The sequence below is a fragment of the Salmo salar genome, chromosome ssa07 (genome assembly GCF_905237065.1).
Source record: "Salmo salar chromosome ssa07, Ssal_v3.1, whole genome shotgun sequence".
NCBI classification, from domain to species: domain Eukaryota; kingdom Metazoa; phylum Chordata; class Actinopteri; order Salmoniformes; family Salmonidae; genus Salmo; species Salmo salar.
In genome coordinates, this window is record NC_059448.1 from 28,569,811 (window position 1) to 28,588,477 (window position 18,667).

Below are 18,667 nucleotides of genomic sequence, written 5' to 3' on the forward strand. Positions count from 1 at the left end.
ACTACTGAGGGTTGGTGATAATTTGAATATATTACTTCGTTTTGGCAAGTTGGGGATATTGTGTAAGCATAAATGGCCGGAAATAGGCCTAATTTCACACCCCTAGTATTTAAACACTAGCGGTTCGAGCTTTGAGCCAGTAACCAATGGGTAGCTGGTTCAAATACCTAAACCAACAAGGTGAAAAATCTCTGTGCCCTAATGCAAAGGCACTTTTGGCTGACACTAAAACATCACTGCACCTGTTTGTTTGTTTTACACTTACTGTACCCACCAGTGTTTTCAATTGTATAAAATCTCATTTCAATAAAGACTACACATTGAGTGACATGACTCCTGAATTAAATATTACCAACTACAAGTTTATTTATTCAACATAATTCAGCAAATCGCACAGATCATTTGATTGTCTTTAGAGTAAGCCTCTATATAAAACTACAAATGTTTGTCAATAACTGACCGAGAAATATTCCCCCCCCAAAAAAAAATTACCTTGAAGGATAATGGGTCATGTTTTGAACAATAAGATAATCCACTGTTTCAAACAAAACTGCACTAAACTAATTCCTGTCCTTTGATACAATTGTGTTCATATCTATATTATCCAGTATGCTTTTCAAATACCAGTTTAATTTGCTGGTGAGCTCAACACTGGGTTCACAAGTGCATGATTACATATACAACAGTTTGCAGTTGCAGCATTGTCAAAGGGGAATTCGCAGGGCCACCTACCCAGATATCATATTTGACATAAACCAAGATGGCAAAATCTACACACTGTAGTCCTTGGCCATGCATCTCTGCACATTATCTTTTTGTGTAGTACAATCATGTATGAATAAATAAAATACCATTATTTACATCCACCAACACATTCCTCATGCAAGAGAAATTTGCGTCCCTCATAGGCCTTGGCTTAAAAAGCAGGGAATAAGGTGCCATTTCAGATGCACCCATAGAGATCCGCCAAGGCAAATCTGAAGGATCTCGGCTGTTGTCCATAGGAGAAATGTCTGGGCTGCGTCTCAAATTGCACTCTAATCCCTATTTAGTGGATTACATTTGACCAGGGTCCATAAGGCTCCAGTCAAAAGTAGTGCACTATGTAGGAAATAGGGTGCTAATGAAAACATCTTGAGGTCAACGAGAGAGGAGTGGCAGGTCACTGGAGTTCATGATGAAGCTGGAGTCGAGGTTCAGGTTGTCTGAGAGGAGCAAAGAAAAACATTTTAGTTGGAAAAAATGGTGGATCTTTCTGGCAAGATTATAGAACTGACTTTCCACAAACTCGGTTACTATATTTTCTGCAAGATCTAAGCTATATCTTTTAGATATGGCATGTTAATTTAGACTTTCCCTATACAGTTTTTAATTTAGCAGACACTTATTCAGAGTGCCTTCCTAATAGGCACATAGAAATATTTATTTCCCACCTAGTGGACTTTGGAATTCGAACCAGCAACCTTTCAGTTATTGGCCCAACACTCTTAACCGCTGAGCTACATGCTGCCCCTCAGATATAGTAATAACTTAAAATCAAATTTTATTGTTCACATACACATTTAGCTGATGTTATTGTGGGTGTAGCAAAATGCTTGTGTTCCTAGCTCCAACAGTGCAGTAGTATCTAAAAATGAATCACAATACACACATCTAAAAGTAAAAGAATGGAATTAAGTGATGGAGTGGCATTGACTAATACAGTAGAATAGAATACAGTATATACATGAGATGAGTAAAGCAGTATGTAAACATTTAAACATTAAATTGACTTGTGTCCCAAGTCTATGTATAGGGCAGCACCCTCTAAGGTGCTGGGTTGTGTAACCGGGTGGAAGCCGGCTAGTGAAGGCTATTTAACAGTCGGATGGCCTTAAGGTTGAAAATCTTCTGTCTCTCGGTCCCAGCTTTGATGCACCTGTACTGACCTCGCCTTCTGGATGATAGCGGGGTGAACATGCCGTAGCTCGGGTGGTTGATGTTCTTGATGATCTTTTTGGCCTTCCTGTGACATCAGGTACTGTAGGTGTCCTGGAGGGCAGGTAGTTTGCACCCGGTGATGCGTTGGGCAGACCGCACCACCCTCTGGAGAGCGGTGCAGTTGCCATACCAGGTAGTAGTACAGCTGGACAGGATGCTCTCAATTGTGCATCTTAAAGTTTGAGGGTTTTAGGGGCCAAGCCAAATTTCTTCAGCATCCTGAGGTTGAAGAGGCGCTGTTGAGCCTTCATTACAGGCGCTGTTGCGCCTTCACTACATTGTCTGTCTGGGTGGACCATTTCAGATAGTCAGTGATGTGTACGCCGAGGAACTTGAAGCTTTCCACCTTCTCCATTGCGGTCCAGTCGGTGTGGATAGGGCTGTACTCCCTCTGCTGTTTCCTGAAGTCCACGATCAGCTCCTTTGTTTTGTTGACATTGAGTGAGGTTATTTTCCTGGCAATACTCTCCCTGTAGTCTGACTTGTCGTTGTTGGTAATTAGGCCTACTACTGTTGTCGTCTGGAAACTTGATGATTGAGTTGGAGGCGTGCGTGGCCACGCAGTTTTGGGTGAACAGGGAGTACAAAAGGGGGCTGAGCACGTACCCTTGTGGGGCCCCTGTGTTGAGGATCAGCGAAGCGAAGGTGTTTCCTACCATCACCACCTGGGGGCAGCCTGTCAGGACCCAGTTCCACAGGGCGGGGTTCAGACCCAGGGCCCCGAGCTTAATGATGAGCTTGGAGGGTACTATGGTGTTGAATGCTGAGTTATAGTCAATGAACAGCATTCTTACATAGGAATACCGCTTGTTCAGATGGGATAGGGCAGTGCGATTGCATCGTCTGTGGATCTATTGGGGCGGTAAGCAAATTGAAGTGGGTCTAGGGTGTCAGGTAAGGTAGAGGTGATATCCTTAACTAGCCTCAAAGCACTTCATGATGACAGAAGTGAGTGCTATGGGGCGATAACTAAATTACTAAGTTACCTTTGCTTTTTTTGGTACAGGGACAATGGTGAACATCTTGAAGCAAGTGGGGACAGAATGGGATAGGGAGGGATTGAAATTGTCCGTAAACACCAGGGATGCACGATATAAAAACAAATAAAAAAACGGTGATCATATCGGAAATCGGCCGATGTGCATACCTATATAACGTAGGTACATGATGTAATGACGCCACGTACAATTTGGCGCTATACGTGCAACACAGCATTCCTAAACTAGCCCACAATGTCTGCTGTGTGGATCGAGCAGTCAACAAGTCGAGCAGTCATTTGAAAGAGTAAGAAAATTTCAGCGAGGCAACTCCAAGGTGAAATCTATTAAAGCCAAGATAATGGAATTCATTGCCCTTGACAATCAACCGTTCTGTTGTGGGTGATGTTGGCTTTCGCCGACTGGTCGAGCACCGGTACACACTACCAAGCACGCTATTTTTTCAGATGTTGCCCTACCGGATTTACACAGTAATAGCTTCACGACATACATACATACTATGGAACGCCGTTTGGGTCTTTGCGTGTCAAAAAAGACAGTAGCACTGTCAAAGCTGCACAAAATCTGCAAACAAGCAAACACCGGCCACGAACGATGGGTTTACAACACCGCGTTGGTAATAAAGCATCATTTGTTCGACCGCAACTTCTGGGGTAGCTAGCTTTAGCTTGGTACCTAGCTAGCACCAATACAACCAGCCTGAAAACAATGTTCCATTATTCTTAGCAATGATTTAGGAATCCTCGTAAGTATTAGCTAGGTTGCCACTTGTTGTTCACCTATTTAAATTGAACTTCTGTTCATGCAAATAAATAGCTAGTCAGCAACTTAACCCTGTTGCCCAAAACTAATGTTATAAGCAGGCAGCTAGCTTCATTTGGCTAGTGAGGGTCGACCGCACCGGGTTGTGTTGTGACGCTAGCCACATTAGTGGAATGAGGTTTGTCTTCAAAATAAAAGTCATTGACAGTAATGCAAATGAATACAAATAGTAGAATTATGCCATACTTTTATTTAAGGCTAACCGCAAAGTCCACTATTGTGGCTAATCCTTATTGTTGCTAGCTTCACATAGACGGGTCCGACCACCATTAATCAAATAAGAACAGTCTTATAAATTAGGGTTATTTTAGACGACACCTAGCTAACTATAGCTACTGAAACCGATGTCATATCTTTTTTGACACGCAAAGACCCAAACGGCATTCCATAGAAATGCTCGTTGAGAATGAAACAAATGACCAAAAGCACAGCAAGTAAGTGAAAGAAATAGGTTTTGATTATGTTTTACTGGTAATGGGGATATACGTAAATGCCAACAAAATAACTTTTTGGTCAGTGTGGTGTGCGTGTAACCTTTATTTAACTAGGCAAGTCAGATTACAGTCAGTTACAATGACGACGATGGGCCAAATTGTGCGCCGCACTATGGGACTCCCAATCACGGCCAGATGTGATACAGCCTGGATTCGAACCAGGGACTCTAGTGACGCCTCTTGCACTGAGATGCAGTGCCCTAGACCGCTGCGTCCATGTATGTGTTTTAAATAGTTATAGAATAACTATCTTCAAAGTAATGACTCGGGACGTCAGGTTTGAAATGAAAGCTTCTTTTAGTAATACTACTTGTTTGCGTTACATTTAACAACTTTAGATTCTACAAAACAAAAGAAAGTTGCTAGCGAAAGTCAGGATAATCACTTGTACATAACTGCCGCGTTCTCTCTCTACTTCCTGTCGCAAGGCATTCTGGAACTTACAGTCAAAGCGTAATCCAATACAACAAAATATGTATGTAGTTCTCTCAATCTCCAACACACAAATTCTAATACAATTACATATGTAAAACAACTAAAGGAAATCTTTAGATACAGCTCAATGAATTAACTTAAACATTAACTCTACAACCCATTAAAGTTACAACAATAGTTAACTGTAATAGAATGCTTAAAAGGCCACAAATTGTAAATATCGGTATCGGGTTTTTTTTGGCAAGGAAAATATTGGATATCGGTATCGGCCAAAAATGTCATAACGGTGTATCGCTAGTATAAACACTCCGGCCAGCTGGTCTGTGCGTGCTCTGAGGACGCAACTAGGGATGCCGTCTGGGCCGGCAGCCTTGTGAGGGTTAACACTCTTAAATGTCTTACTCACGTCGGCCACGGAGAAGGAGAGCCCACAGTCCTTGGAAACGGGCCGCGTCGGTGGCACTGTATTATCCTCAAAGCGGGCGAAGGTGTTTAGCTTGTCCGGAAACAAGACGATGTCCGCGACATGGCTGGTTTTCCCTGTGTAGTCCGTGATTGTCTGTAGACCCTGCCACATACAGTTGAAGTCGGAAGTTTACATACACCTTGGCCAAATACATTTAAACTAGGTTTTTCACAATTCCTGACATTTAATCCTAGTAAAATCCTGTTTTAGGTCAGTTAGGATCACCACTTTATTTTAAGAATGTGAAATGTCAGAATAATAGTAGAGTGATTTCAGCTTTTATTTCTTTCATCACATTCCCAGTGGGTCAGAAGTTTACATACACTCAATTAGTATTTGGTAGCATTGCCTTTAAATTGTTTAACTTGGGTCAAATGTTTTGGGTAGCCTTCCACACGCTTCCCACAATAAGTTGGGTGAATTTTGGCCCATTCCTCCTGACAGAGCTGGTGTAACTGAGTCAGGTTTGTCGGCCTCCTTGCTCGCACACATTTTTCCAGTTCTGCCCACAAATGTTCTATATAGGACTGAGGTCAGGGCTTTGTGATGGCCACTCCAATACCTTGACTTTGTTGTCCTTAAGCCATTTTGCCACAACTTTGGAAGTATGCTTGGGGTCATTGTCCATTTGGAAGACCCATTTGCAACCAAGCTTTAACTTCCTGACTGTCTTGAGATGTTGCTTCAATATAGCCACATAATTTCTTCCTCATGATGCCATCTATTTTGTGAAGTGCACCAGTCCCTCCTGCAGCAAAGCACCCCCACAACATGATGCTGCCACCCCCGTGCTTCACGGTTGGGATGGTGTTCGTTGGCTTGCAAGCCTCCCCCTTTTTCCTCCAAACATAACGATGGTCATTATGGCCAAACAGTTTTATTTTTGTTTCATCAGACCAGAGGACATTTCTCCAAAAAGTATGATCTTTGTCCCCATGTGTCCCCAGCTGTCCCCAGCTGTTTAAAGGCAGTCAAACTTAGTGTATGTAAACTTCTGGCCCACTGGAATTGTGATACAGTGAATTAGAAGTGAAATAATCTGTCTAAACAATAGTTGGAAAAATTACTTGTCATGCACAAAGTAGATGTCCTAACCGACTTGCCAAAACTATAGTTTGTTAACAAGAATTTTGTGGAGTGGTTGAAAAATGACTTAAATGAGTCCAACCTAAGTGTATGTAAACTTAGGACTTCAACTGTACGTCTCATGTCTGAACCGTTGAATTGCGACTCCACTTTGTCTCTGCACCGACGTTTTGCCTGTTTGCCTTACGGATGGAATAACTACACTGTTTGTATTCGGCCATAATCCCAGTCACTTGCCATGGTTAAATGCTGTGGTTCGCACTTTCAGTTTTGTGCGAATGCTGCCCATCCATCCACAGTTTCTGGTTTGGGTAGGTTTTAAGTCACCGTGGGTACAATATCTCCTATACACTTCCTGATGAACTCAGTCATGGTTATCCGTGTATTCGTCAATGTTATTCTCAGAGGCTACCCGGGACAAATCCTAGTCCGCGTGATCAAAACAATCTTGAAGCATGGACTCCGATGTGGTTTCCAGTTTGCAAAAAGTGCAGTGTAGTTCTTTTAGGGCCATTGTGGTATCAGCTTGAGGGGGAATATACAGGGCTGTGATTATAACCGAAGAGAATTATCTTGGGCATTTGATTGTGGTATTCTAGGTCGGGTGAACAAAAGGACTTTAGTTTCTGTATGTTAATCACAATCACACCATGAGTGTTTGATCATGAAACATACCTTTCTTCTTCCCAGAGAGTTCTTTATTCCTGTCTTGAAGACCAGTAATTATTGGTGTCCCCTCATTCGGGCAATAGGAAAGGTTGTGCATTATCACTAAATAGTAGTCAAAATAAGCCCGTTCTCTCTCACCCTGATCGAAGTTGAGTTTCTTGGAGTTGGATCCCTCTCCCAGTCCCTCTATGTCTACCAGGTCAGAGTTGACATCAGAGTCATTCAGAGCACTCAGAGTCACATCAGCTGGAACACACAGGCAGGAAGAGCCAAGTCTTTTTCTTTATCCCATTGTTTCAAATATAATAGACAAAGACTAAATATTTTCACAGTTAAACTATTCAATTGGATCTGCAAGGACTTTTCTAATTGCATCACACATATTTTGTTGAAAAACAATCCTTTACTATTACACTTCCAATATTGAGGTAAAAAAAAAAAAAAAAAGGCTGAGGGTGGGACTAATTACAAATCATTGCCAAGATGGCAACTACAAAATGTATTGATGGATGAAGGAAGGAATCAATCTCCACTCACCTGCAGACTTCTGTTTCTTCATGGTGGGAATGGCCAGAGTCACATTGCCCTGGACACCTGCCTTCATGATGACCTGTGAGGTCGGCATAGCAATGACAGTTGGGGTTGCCGCGGTGGCCATGGTAACAGCAGTCTTCTTGACGGTCTTTTTTGGGGAGTCGGTGGAAATGGGCATCCCACTCTCGTCGTAGAGCTTCCTCTTCACTGTACTTTTAATCTGGACCCTTCGGAAGAGGAGACAAGGTAGGATCAGGTTAGCGGTGGTGATTCAACCAGTAACCTGTCAAATATGTTTTTTTAAAGTAAACCATCATGAATTGATAGATCTTTAGCACTAGCAGATGGATAGTACAATGCATGTGTAGGTAAATAGATCTGAATGTGATATTTTAGATCTTCTAGTGATGGTTTAGCTCATCAGGGCTTGTGTCACTGATAGACTATCTTCCTATTGCTTTAGAGCTACCTCTCATTGGACACGTCACCCAGACGCGAATGGAGCAAAGTAGAGAGATACAAGGGGTAAGAGACCAAGACCGGGTGAAGGATTACAATAGAGGGCCATAAGGAATGAGAAGAGAGACTGGGGGATCCTTACACAGTGCGTTCCTTGATGACAGAGCTGAGGGAGTTCAGGTCATCACCAAACCTCACCACGGCCGATCTCAGCTGCCCAATCTCAGTGTCCGTCCACTTAGCTCTGCAACGACACACAGGGCGTTACAGATCCACTAGACTACATTGCAGTTGCTCTGCACAGATCTACAAATCACCTAGCATCTTAAATAACTACACATTATGATTTTGTAGATCAGTCTGGTCAGTTGGTGATCAGCGATTGATGCCCTTGAACGCGGTCAGAGACGAAGAGAGGGTGGACATGGCGTGGGTGGGTGTCGAGTGCTTTCTGGTAATAATGACGCAACAGCGTTTCCTCAGAATGACTTCTTGGCGGGGATATTCAAGACGGAGCACATATCAGTGTAATGTGTACAGTGTGCTACAAGTGACACAAGCCCAAAAATTACAAAGTCATGATCAGTAGACTTATAAATCAGACTAGACTTGCAACTCTACATAATCGATACAGATATTTATCTCTAACTTGGTGTGTGTATTCTCACCCTGCGGGACTGGAGTCAGCCACGGGGTGCAGTTGCATGGTCAGCTCCCCTAACTTGGTGAAAGCAGCTCCTGCTGCTGAGAAGATCTCCCCAACCTTGAAAATTAAAGCAGAAAACACCTAAATCAATACCTTTTGAATTATCCTATTTTCTTTTGAGACAGTAGCTAAGGTTGTTTGAAGTACAGTATGTACAGTGCATTCGGAAAGTATTTAGACCCGTGACTTTCCACATTGTTACGTTACAGCCTTATTCCACACACAATACCCCATAATGACAAAGCAAAAACACGAGACATTTTATTTTTTTTTATAAATCACATTTACATAAGTATTCAGACCCTTCACACAGTACTTTATTAAAGCACCTTTGGCAGCGATTACAGCCGAGTCTTCTTGGGTTTGACGCTACAAGCTGTATTTGAGTTTCTCCCATTCTTCTTTGCAGATCCTCTCAAGCGCTGTCAGGTTGGATGGTGAGTGTTGCTGCACAGCTATTTTCAGGACTCTCCAGAGATGTTTGATTGGGTTCAAGTCCAGGCTCTGGCTGGTTCACTCAAGGACATTCAGAGACTTGTCCCGAAGCCACTTCTGCGTCTTTGCTGTGTGCTTAGGGTTGTTGTCCTGTTGGAAGGTGAACCGTTGCCCCAGTCAGAGGTCCTGAGCAGGTTTTCATCAAGGATCTCTCTGTACTTTGCTCTGTTCATCTTTCCCCTCGATCCTGACTAGTCTCCCAGTCCCTGCCACTGAAAAACATCCCCACAGCATGATGCTGCCACCACCGTGCTTCATCGTTGGGATGGTGCCAAGTCGCCTTCAGACATGACGCTTGGGATTCAGGCCAAATAGTTCAATCATCAGACCAGAGAATCATGTTTCTCATGGTCCAAGAGTCCTTTAGGTGCCTTTTGGCAAACTCCAAGCGGGCTGTCGTGGATTTTACTGAAGAGTGGCTTCCGTCTGGCCACTAACATAAAGGCCTGGTAGATCCAAACTATTTCCATTTAAGAATGGAGGCCACTGTGTTCATGGGGACCTTCAATGCTGCAGAAATGTTAAGAGTACCATTCCCCAGATCTGTGCCGACACAATCCTGTCTCTGAGCTCTACAGACAATTCCTTTGACCTCATGGCTTGGTTTCTGCTCTGACATGTACGGTCAACTGTGGGATCTTATATAGACAGGTGTGCCTTTCCAAATCACGTCCAATCAATTGAATTTACCACAGGTGGACATCAATCAAGTTGTAGAAACATCTCAAGGATGATCAATGGAAACAGGATGCACCTGAGGTCTATTTCGAGTCTCATAGCAAAGGGTCTGATTACCTATGTAAATAAGATGTTTTTTTTTATGAATTAGCTAACATTTAATTTTTTTAAACTTAACACTTTGTCATTATGGGTTATTGTGTGTACATTGATTTTATGTAATCCATTTTAGAATAAGGCTTTAAAGAAACCCAATGCACTGTATGATCAACTCTATTACAAGGCAATGCCTTGTTGAAAACTTTTATGGACTACAAAGGGAAACCCAGATGCGAGCAGCCCAGTGACGGAGCCTACCAAATGAGCTAAATGCCTTTTATCCTCGCGTCGAAGCCAGCAACACTGAAGCATGCACGAGTGCACCAGCTGTTCTGGATAACTGTGTGATAACGCTCTCGGGAGCCGATGTGAGCAAAACCTTTAAAAAAAGGTCAAGATTCACAAAGCCGTGGGGCCAGACGGATTACTAGGACGTGTACTCAAACCATGCACAGACCAACTGTCAAGTGTCTTCACTGACATTTTCAACCCCTCCCTGACCGAGTCTGCAATACCTACATGTTTCAAGCAGACCACCATAGTCCCTGTGTCCAAGGAAGCAAAGGTTACCTGCCTAAATGATTACCGCCCCTTAGCACTCACATCAGTAGTCATGAAGTGCTTTGAAAGGCTGATCATGGCTCACATCAACAGCATCCTCCCGGATACGCTAGACCCACTCCAATTCGCATACCGCCCAAGCAGAACCACAGATGACGCATTCGCACTCCACACTGCCCTTTCCCCCCTGGACAAAAGGAACACCTTCAAGATCCTTGGTGTCCACATCACCAACAAACTATCATGGTCTAAACACACCAAGACAGTTGTGAAGAGGGCCCAACAAAACTTTTTCCCCCTCAGGAGACTGAATAGATTTGGCATGGGTCCCCAGATAGTCAAAAGGTTCTACTGCTGCACCATTGAGAGCATTCAGACCGGTTGCATCACCGCCTGGTATGGCAACTGCTTGGCATCTGACCGTAAGGCGCTAGAGGGTAGTGCGTATGGCCCAGTACATCTCTGGGGCCAAGCTTCCTGCCATTCAGGACCTATATAATAGGCGGTGTCAGAGGAAAGCCCATAAAATTGTCAGACTCCAATCACAGACTTCTCTCTGCCACCGCACGTCAAGCGGTACCGGAGCACCAAGTCTAGGACAAAAAAAGCTCCTTAATAACTTCTACCCCCTAGCCATAAGACTAGTGAACAATTAATCAAATTGTTTTGTACACTGCTGCTACTCACTGTTTATTATCTATGCATAGTCACTTCACCCCTACCTACATGTACAAATTACCTCAACTAACCTGTACCCCCACACACTGACTCAGTACCGGCACCCCCTGTATATAGCAGCCTCATTGTTGTGTTAACATGAAACTAAAGTAAAAAGTTTAACTCTTCTTGAACTGTACTGTTGGTTACGGGCTTGTAAGTATGCGTTTCACCGTAAGGTCTACACTTGTATTCGGCGCATGTGACAAATAAAGATTGATTTGATGGCATCATAAAATCAAAACAGGATTAGTCAATTTTATTCAACATTGGTGTTTTGTACGGTTGCAATGCAGACTTAATCTTTATTTTAAGAGATCATCAATGAGGGGTTTTCCTCCATGCAGACAGTGCCCTCGAGTGGTAGCTTCCATACAAAAGTACATGGAAGTGAGAAAAAAAGTTGACAAAATTCAGCCACGTCCTGAGTGCTTGACTTATTATAAGACGAATGTTTTTTTTTCTTCCTTCAAACGTTGAGTTGTCTGGTATAGGAAAGACAGTAAAATGCAAATGTATCTTTGGAATAACCCAGGTGCGCTTAAATAGCGGTTACATGGCTGCCATTCGAATTCGCTTGTTAGCTGACGACGTTAGGTAGCTAACATGAGCTAACGTTAGATTTGTGCAGGACCTAGCTAACAGCAAGAGATACGGCTAAAATCAAAACGTGAGAATAACCTACCTTCGTTGAGGCTGAAGTCATTTTTCTTTTTGTAGTTGCTGAACAGATGCAGATTTTCCTGTGAATAACGCCGTTTAGAGATGCTAGTTAGCTAATCTTCAGGTTAGTTAGCCTGCTTGCACTGCAGGCTCAGCTGGCAATACAAATACCAACTTCGTCCACGTCCTACAATATTTATATTTTTGTCTGCAGTCCGCAACTGTTTTCAGTGAGCCTGTACATTTTATTAACACGGATCTTATGTTTTTTGTTGTTGTTGTTGCAATAATCAGAAATATGTAGATAAAAATAAATGACGTACACAAATGACAATGTGGACGAAGGAAAGACTTAACGTGCGCAAATAAATCCCAAATGCTGATTGGTCCAAAATTCACACCACGTGTTCATGATTCTTCTTTGGTATCATGACGCACATTTTGTTTGTGCATACCGCCACCTACTGTGCGGGATTGTGTGGTCGAACATGTTACATATATTTTGGATTCTTCAAAGTAGCCACTCTTTGCCTTGATGACAGCTTTGCACACTCTTAGTATTCTCCCAACCAGCTAGCTACACGAGGAATGCTTTTCCAACAGTCTTGAAGGAGTTCCCACAAATCAAATTTTAATTGTCACATGCGCCGAATACAATGCTCACTTACAAGCCCTTAGCCAACAATGCTTTGAGAAGTTTTAAGAAAAAATTGTTAAGTAAAAAATTGAAAATAACAAATACCAAATAATTAAACAGCAGAAGTAAAATAACAATAGCGAGGCTATATACAGGGGGTACCGGTACAGAGTCAATGTGCGGGGGCATCGGTTAGTCAAGGTAATTGAGGTAATATGTACATGTAGGTAGAGTTAAAGTGACTATGCATAGATAATAAACAGAGAGTAGCAGCAGTGTAAAAAAGGGATCTGGGTAGCCCTTTGATTAGCTGTTCAGGAGTCTTATGGCTTGGGGGTAGAAGCTGTTAAGAAGCCCTTTGGACCTAGACTTGCCGCTCCGGTACCACTTGCCGTGCTGTAGCAAAGAGAACAGTCTATGACTAGGATGGCTGGGGTCTTTGACAATTTTTAGGGCCCTCCTCTGACACCGCCTGGTATAGAGGTTCTAGATGGCAGGAAACTTGGCCCCAGTGATGTACTGGGCAGTACGCACTACCCCCTGTAGTGCCTTGCAGTCGGAGGCCGAGCAGTTGCCATACCAGGCAGTGATGGAACCAGTCAGGATGCTCTCGATGGTGCAGCTGTAGAACCTTTTGAGGATTTGAGGACCCATGCCGAATCTTTTCAGTCTCCTGAGGGGGAATAGGTTTTGTCGTGCCCTCTTCATGACTGTCTTAGTGTGTTTGGACCATGATAGTTTGTTGGAGATGTGGACACCAAAGACTTGAAGGTCTTAACCTGCTCCACTACAGCCCCGTCGATGAGAATGGGGGCGTGCTCGGTCCTCTTTTTCCTGTAGTCCACAATTATCTCCTTTGTCTTGATCACGTTGAGGGAGAGGTTGTTGTCCTGGCACCACACGGCCAGGTCTCTGACCTCCTCCCTATAGGCTGTCTCATCGTTGTCGGTGATCAGGCCTACCACTGTTGTGTCATCGGCAAACTTGATGATGTTGTTGGAGTCGTGTTTGGCCATGCAGTCATGAGTGAACAGGGAGTACAGGATGGGACTGAGCACCCACCACTGAGGGGCCCCTGTGTTGAGGATCAGCGTGGCGGATGTGTTGTTATCTACCCTCAGAAAGTTCAGAATCCAGTTGCAGAAAGAGTTGTTTTGTCCCATGGTTCTTAGATTATGGTGGTCTGCTTGAAACATGTTGGTATTACAGACTCACAGGGAGAGGGTGAAAATGACAGTGAAGACACATGCCGGTTGGTCAGCACATGCCCGGAGTACACGTCCTAGTAATCCGTATGGCCCCTCGGCCTTGTGAATGTTGACCTGTTTAAAGGTCTTACTCACATCGGCTGCGGAGAGCGTGATCACACAGTCGTCCGCTGTGTGCTCTCATGCATGTTTCAGTGTTACTTGCCTCGAAGCGAGCATACAGTTGAAGTCGGAAGTTTACATACACCTTAGCCAAATACATTAAACTCCGTTTTTCACAATTCCTGACATTTAATCCTAGTAAACATTCCCTGTTTTAGGTCAGTTTGGATCACCACTTTATTTTAAGAATGTGAAATGTCAGAATAATGGTAGAGAGAATGATTTATTTCAGCTTTTATTTCTTTCATCACATTCAAAGTGGGTCAGAGGTTTACATACACTCAATTAGTATTTGGTAGCATTGCCTTTAAATTGTTTAACTTGGATCAAACGTGTTGGGTAGCCTTCCACTAGCTTTCCACAATAATTGTGGTGAATTTTGGCACATTCCTCCTGACAGATCTGATGCAACAGTCAGGTTTGTAGGCCTCCTTGCTCGCACACGCTTTTTCAGTTCTGCCCACAAATTTTCTTTAGGATTGAGGTCAGGGCTTTGTGATGGCCACTCCAATACCTTGATTTTGTTGTCCTTAAGCCATTTTGCCACAACTTTGGAAGTATGCTTGTGGTCATTGTCCATTGGAAGACCCATTTGCAACCAAGCTTTAACTTCCTGACTGATGTCTTGAGATGTTGCTTCAATATATCCACATCATTTTCCTCCCTCATGATGCCATCTATTTTGTGAAGTTCACCAGTCCCTCCTGCAGCAAAGCACCCCCACAACATGATGCAGCCACGCCCTTGCTTCACGGTTGGGATGGTGTTCTTCGGCTTGCAAGCCTCCCCCTTTTTCCTCCAAACATAACAATGGTCATTATGGCCAAACAGTTCTATTTTTGTTTCATCAGACCAAAGGACATTTCTCCAAAAAGTACGATCTTTGTCCACATGTGCAGTAGCAAACCGTAGTCTGGCTTTTTTATGGTGGTTTTGGAGCAGTGGCTTCTTCCTTGCTGAGCGGCCTTTCAGGTTATGTCGATATAGAACTCGTTTTACTGTGGAAAAAGATATGTTTGTACCCGTTTCCTCCAGCATCTTTACAAGGTCCTTTGCTGTTGTTCTGGGATTGATTTGCACTTTTCGCACCAAATTACATTAATCTCTAGGAGACAGAACACGTCTCCTTCCTGAGCGGTATGATGGCTGCGTGGTCCCATGGTATTTATACTTGCGTACTATTGTTTGTACAGATGAATGTGGTACCTTCAGGCGTTTGGAAATTGCTCCCAAGGATGAACCAGACTTGTGGAGGTCTACAATCTTGGAGGTCTTGGCTGATTTCTTTTGATTTTCCCATGATGGCAAGCAAAGAGGCACTGAGTTTGAAGGTATGCCTTGAAATACATCCACAGGTACACCTCCAATTGACTCAAATGATGTCAATTAGCCTATCAGAAGCTTCTAAAACCATGACATCATTTTCTGGAATTTTCCAAGCTGTTTAAAGGCACAGTCAACTTAGTGTATGTAAACTTCTGACCCACTGGAATTGTGATACAGTGAATTATCAGTGAAATAATCTATCTGTAAACAGTTGTTGGGAAAATTACTTCTGTCATGCACAAAGTAGATGTCCTAACCGACTTGCCAAAACTATAGTTTGTTAACAAAAAATTTGTGGAGTGGTTGAAAAACGAGTTTTAATGACTCCAACTTCCGACTTCAACTGTAGATGTAATTTAGCTCGTCTGGTAGGCTTGTGTCATTGTAGAAGAAAAAGAAATGCACACCTATTTAGGCGAGGTGCTGGCTAGCGGGGTAGAAAACTTGAAAATAAAGGAGAGCCGCACACTAGAAGCTCAGATGCAAAAATGTAATATCCAGCGTTTCGACAGGCAAGCTGTCTTCATCAGGGTATAAGGTATAGGCTTGTGTCATTGGGCAGCTCTCAGCTGTGCTTCCCTTTGTAGTCTGTGATAGTTTGCAAGCCCTGCCACATCCGACGAGCGTCGGAGCCGGTGTAGTACAATTCGATCTTTGTCCTGTATTGATGCTTTGCATGTTTGATGGTTCGTCGGAGGGCATAGTGAGATTTCTCATAAGCTTCCGGGTTAGAGTCAAGCTCCTTGAAAGCGGCAGCTCTACCCTTTAGCTCAGTGTGAATGTTGCCTGTAATCCATGGCTTCTGGTTGAGATATGTACTTACAATCACTGTGGGGACGACGTCATAGATGCACCTTATTGATGAAGGCAGTGACTGATGTGGTGTACTCCTCAATGCCATCGGAAGAATCCCGGAACATATTCCATTCTGTGCTAGCAAAACAGTCCTGTAGTTTAGCATCTGCTTCATCGGACAACTTTTTATTGACCGAGTCACTGGTGCTTCCTGCTTACATTTTTGCTTGTAAGCAGGAATGAGGAGGATAGATTTATGGTCAGATTTGCCAAATGGAGGGGAGGGAGAGATTTGTATGCGTCTCTGTGTGTGGAGTAAAGGTGGTCTAGAGTTTTTTTCCAACTGGTTGTACATTTAACGTGCTGATAGAAATTAGGTAAAACCAATTTAAGTTTCCCTGCATTAAAGTCCCCGGCCACTTTGAGCGCCGCCTCTGGATGAGCTTTTTCCTGTTTGCATATGGCGGTATACAGCTCATTGAGTGCAGTCTTAGTGCCAGCATCGGTCTGTGGTGGTATGTGGACAGCTACGAAAAAGGCAGATGAAAACTCTCTAGGTAGATAGTGTGGTCTACAGCTTATCATGAGATACTCTACCTCAGGCAAGCAAAACCTCGAGACTTCCTTAGATTTCGTTCACCAGCGGTTGTTTACAAATATACATAGGTGGCAGGTAGCCTAGTGGTTAGAGCATTGGCTAGTAACCGAAAGGTTGCTGGATCGAATCCCAGAGCTGACAAGGTAAAGATCTGTCGTTCTGTCCCTGGACAAGGCAGTTAACCCACTGTTCCCCGGTAGGCCGTCATTGTAAATAAGAATGTGTTCTTAACTGACTGGCCTGGTTAAATAAAGGTTAAATTAAAACCTTTATTTAATTGTATTTAGTTTTATTGCTTCTTTAATCAGGACAAGAGTTTTCAGCTGTGCTAACATTGCAAAAGGGGTTTCTAATGATCAATTAGCCTTTTAAAATTATAAACTTGGATTAGCTAACACAACGTGCCATTGGAACACAGGAGTGATGGTTGCTGATAATGGGCCTCTGTACGCCTATGTAGATATTCAATAAAAAATATGCTGTTTCCAGCTACAATAGTAATTTACAACATTAACAATGTCTACACTGTATTTCTGATCAATGTTATTTTAATGGACAAAAAAAAGCTTTTCTTTCAAAAACAAGGACATTTCTAAATTACCCCAAACTTTTGAATGGTAGTGTATATATATTATATATATTTTGAAAGAAGAAGAATGGGAGAAACTCCCCAAATACAGGTGTACCAAGCTTATAGAGTCATACACAAAAAGACTCAAGGCTGTAATCGCTGCCAAAGGTGCTTCAACAAAGTACTGAGTAAAGGGTCTGAATACTTATGTAAGTGTGATATTTCAGTATTTTTATTTTTAATAAATTATCAAAACTTTCTAAAAACCTGTTTTTGCTTTGTCATTTTGGGGTATTGTGTGTAAATTGATGAGGGGGAAAAAACTATTTCATCCATTTTTTAATAAGGCTGTAACCTAGCAAAATGTAGAAAAAGTCAAGGGGTCTGAATACTTTTCGAATGCACTGTACATGTAATTACTTGGCGTGCCTGAGGGTGTCGCTGTTACTAACTACTACATGTGGTCATCTGTACTTGCACTAGACCCATGACATCTGATTAACGTGATTCTTCTACACGCATCCCTGCCTCCGTGTGCTAATAAATTACAATTTATATTTCAGAACATTGCTCGTTCTGAAATGTCTTAATTGCTGTCTTTTTAGTTTTGTGATTATGTACATATTGTCAGGTATTATTACTGCACATTTGGAGCTAGAAACACAAGCATTTCACTGCACCTGTGAAAACATCTGTTCATCTGTGTATGCGACCAATAAACTTTGATTTGTATACACTTTTACACTGGGTGTATTCGAAAATGCTGAGCCACAGGGCGCTGTTCTATGGTCACATGTACGGCAAAAGTGACGATGGAGAAGACCCCTCTCAAATAGAACACTAATCTGCGCTGCTCGGCCATGTTGTCAACAAGGCAGCATGGTGCAATTCAAAAACATCCATCTCCTTTCCATAAAATATATGTTTTACATTTTCAAACTACTTTTCGTTGGGAAGGGAGATGAAGCGTTTTTATCAAAAGCAATCAGTTCTGCATGTGAAAACCGAATCCTACTCATTACTCCACATTACTCATTACTCCTCATTACTCCACTCACTTTGTTTTGAGCCGACTTCGCTCTGGGCTATGCCCGGGGGTGCCCTGTTCCCAAAACGAATGCATTGTGTTCAAGTCTACAGTATTTATTGAGCTATATCACTGCAACTATTTGTGGGGGAAATAATAATAAGTAGAACTGATTGGGTTCCTATAAAAAATATATTTAAAGTACATATTTTCGGTCAACTTTTCTGGCAACTTTTTTTAATTTACTAGATATTTGAACATATCCTGGCTGAAAACGTTCTTCCGGTTTCCGTAAATTTACATTTTAGTCATTTAGCAGACGCTCTTATCCAGAGCGACTTACAGTAGTGAATGCATACATGTCATACATTTTTTTCTCCATACTAAATCACCTGACACTGGAGTTCCTCGGAACAGCTAGTTCGACAAACTAAATCAAATGGACAAATAGACGCCAAAGTGCCTTTTCGCTTTTCAAATT

The 18,667-nt window shown here is 42.6% G+C and overlaps 1 protein-coding gene across 5 annotated transcripts; it reads right to left on the bottom strand.

The window, feature by feature from the left end:
- Positions 1-341: 341 nt before the first annotated feature.
- Positions 342-12,242, bottom strand: LOC106608937 (chromatin complexes subunit BAP18). Of its 5 annotated transcripts, XR_006770609.1 has the most exons (7): positions 11,885-12,242; positions 8,612-8,706; positions 8,086-8,187; positions 7,488-7,711; positions 7,089-7,196; positions 5,136-5,297; positions 342-1,205 (listed from the first exon to the last, which is right to left on the bottom strand). XR_006770609.1 is itself a non-coding variant. In XM_014207180.2 (6 exons), the coding sequence occupies exons 1-6, from the start codon at positions 11,903-11,905 to the stop codon at positions 1,141-1,143; spliced, it is 615 nt and encodes a 204-aa protein (XP_014062655.2). In that variant the 5' UTR covers positions 11,906-12,242; the 3' UTR covers positions 342-1,140. The 5 variants fall into 5 exon arrangements, 3 of the variants coding, with proteins under 3 accessions (XP_014062655.2, XP_014062656.2, XP_014062657.2); XR_006770610.1 differs by lacking the exon at positions 8,086-8,187; XM_014207180.2 differs by lacking the exon at positions 5,136-5,297.
- Between the last annotated feature and the right edge of the window lie 6,425 nt (positions 12,243-18,667).

Bases quoted from the DNA above. Each gene is read 5' to 3' on its own strand.
- LOC106608937 (XM_014207180.2), bottom strand. From the start codon at position 11,905: ATGACTTCAGCCTCAACGAAG. The intron at 8,707-11,884 runs GTAGGTTATTCT...TTAATTTTCAAG, and splicing joins TGACTTCAGCCTCAACGAAG to GTTGGGGAGATCTTCTCAGC. The intron at 7,712-8,085 runs GTAAGGATCCCC...CCTCTTCCGAAG, and splicing joins GTCATCAAGGAACGCACTGT to GGTCCAGATTAAAAGTACAG.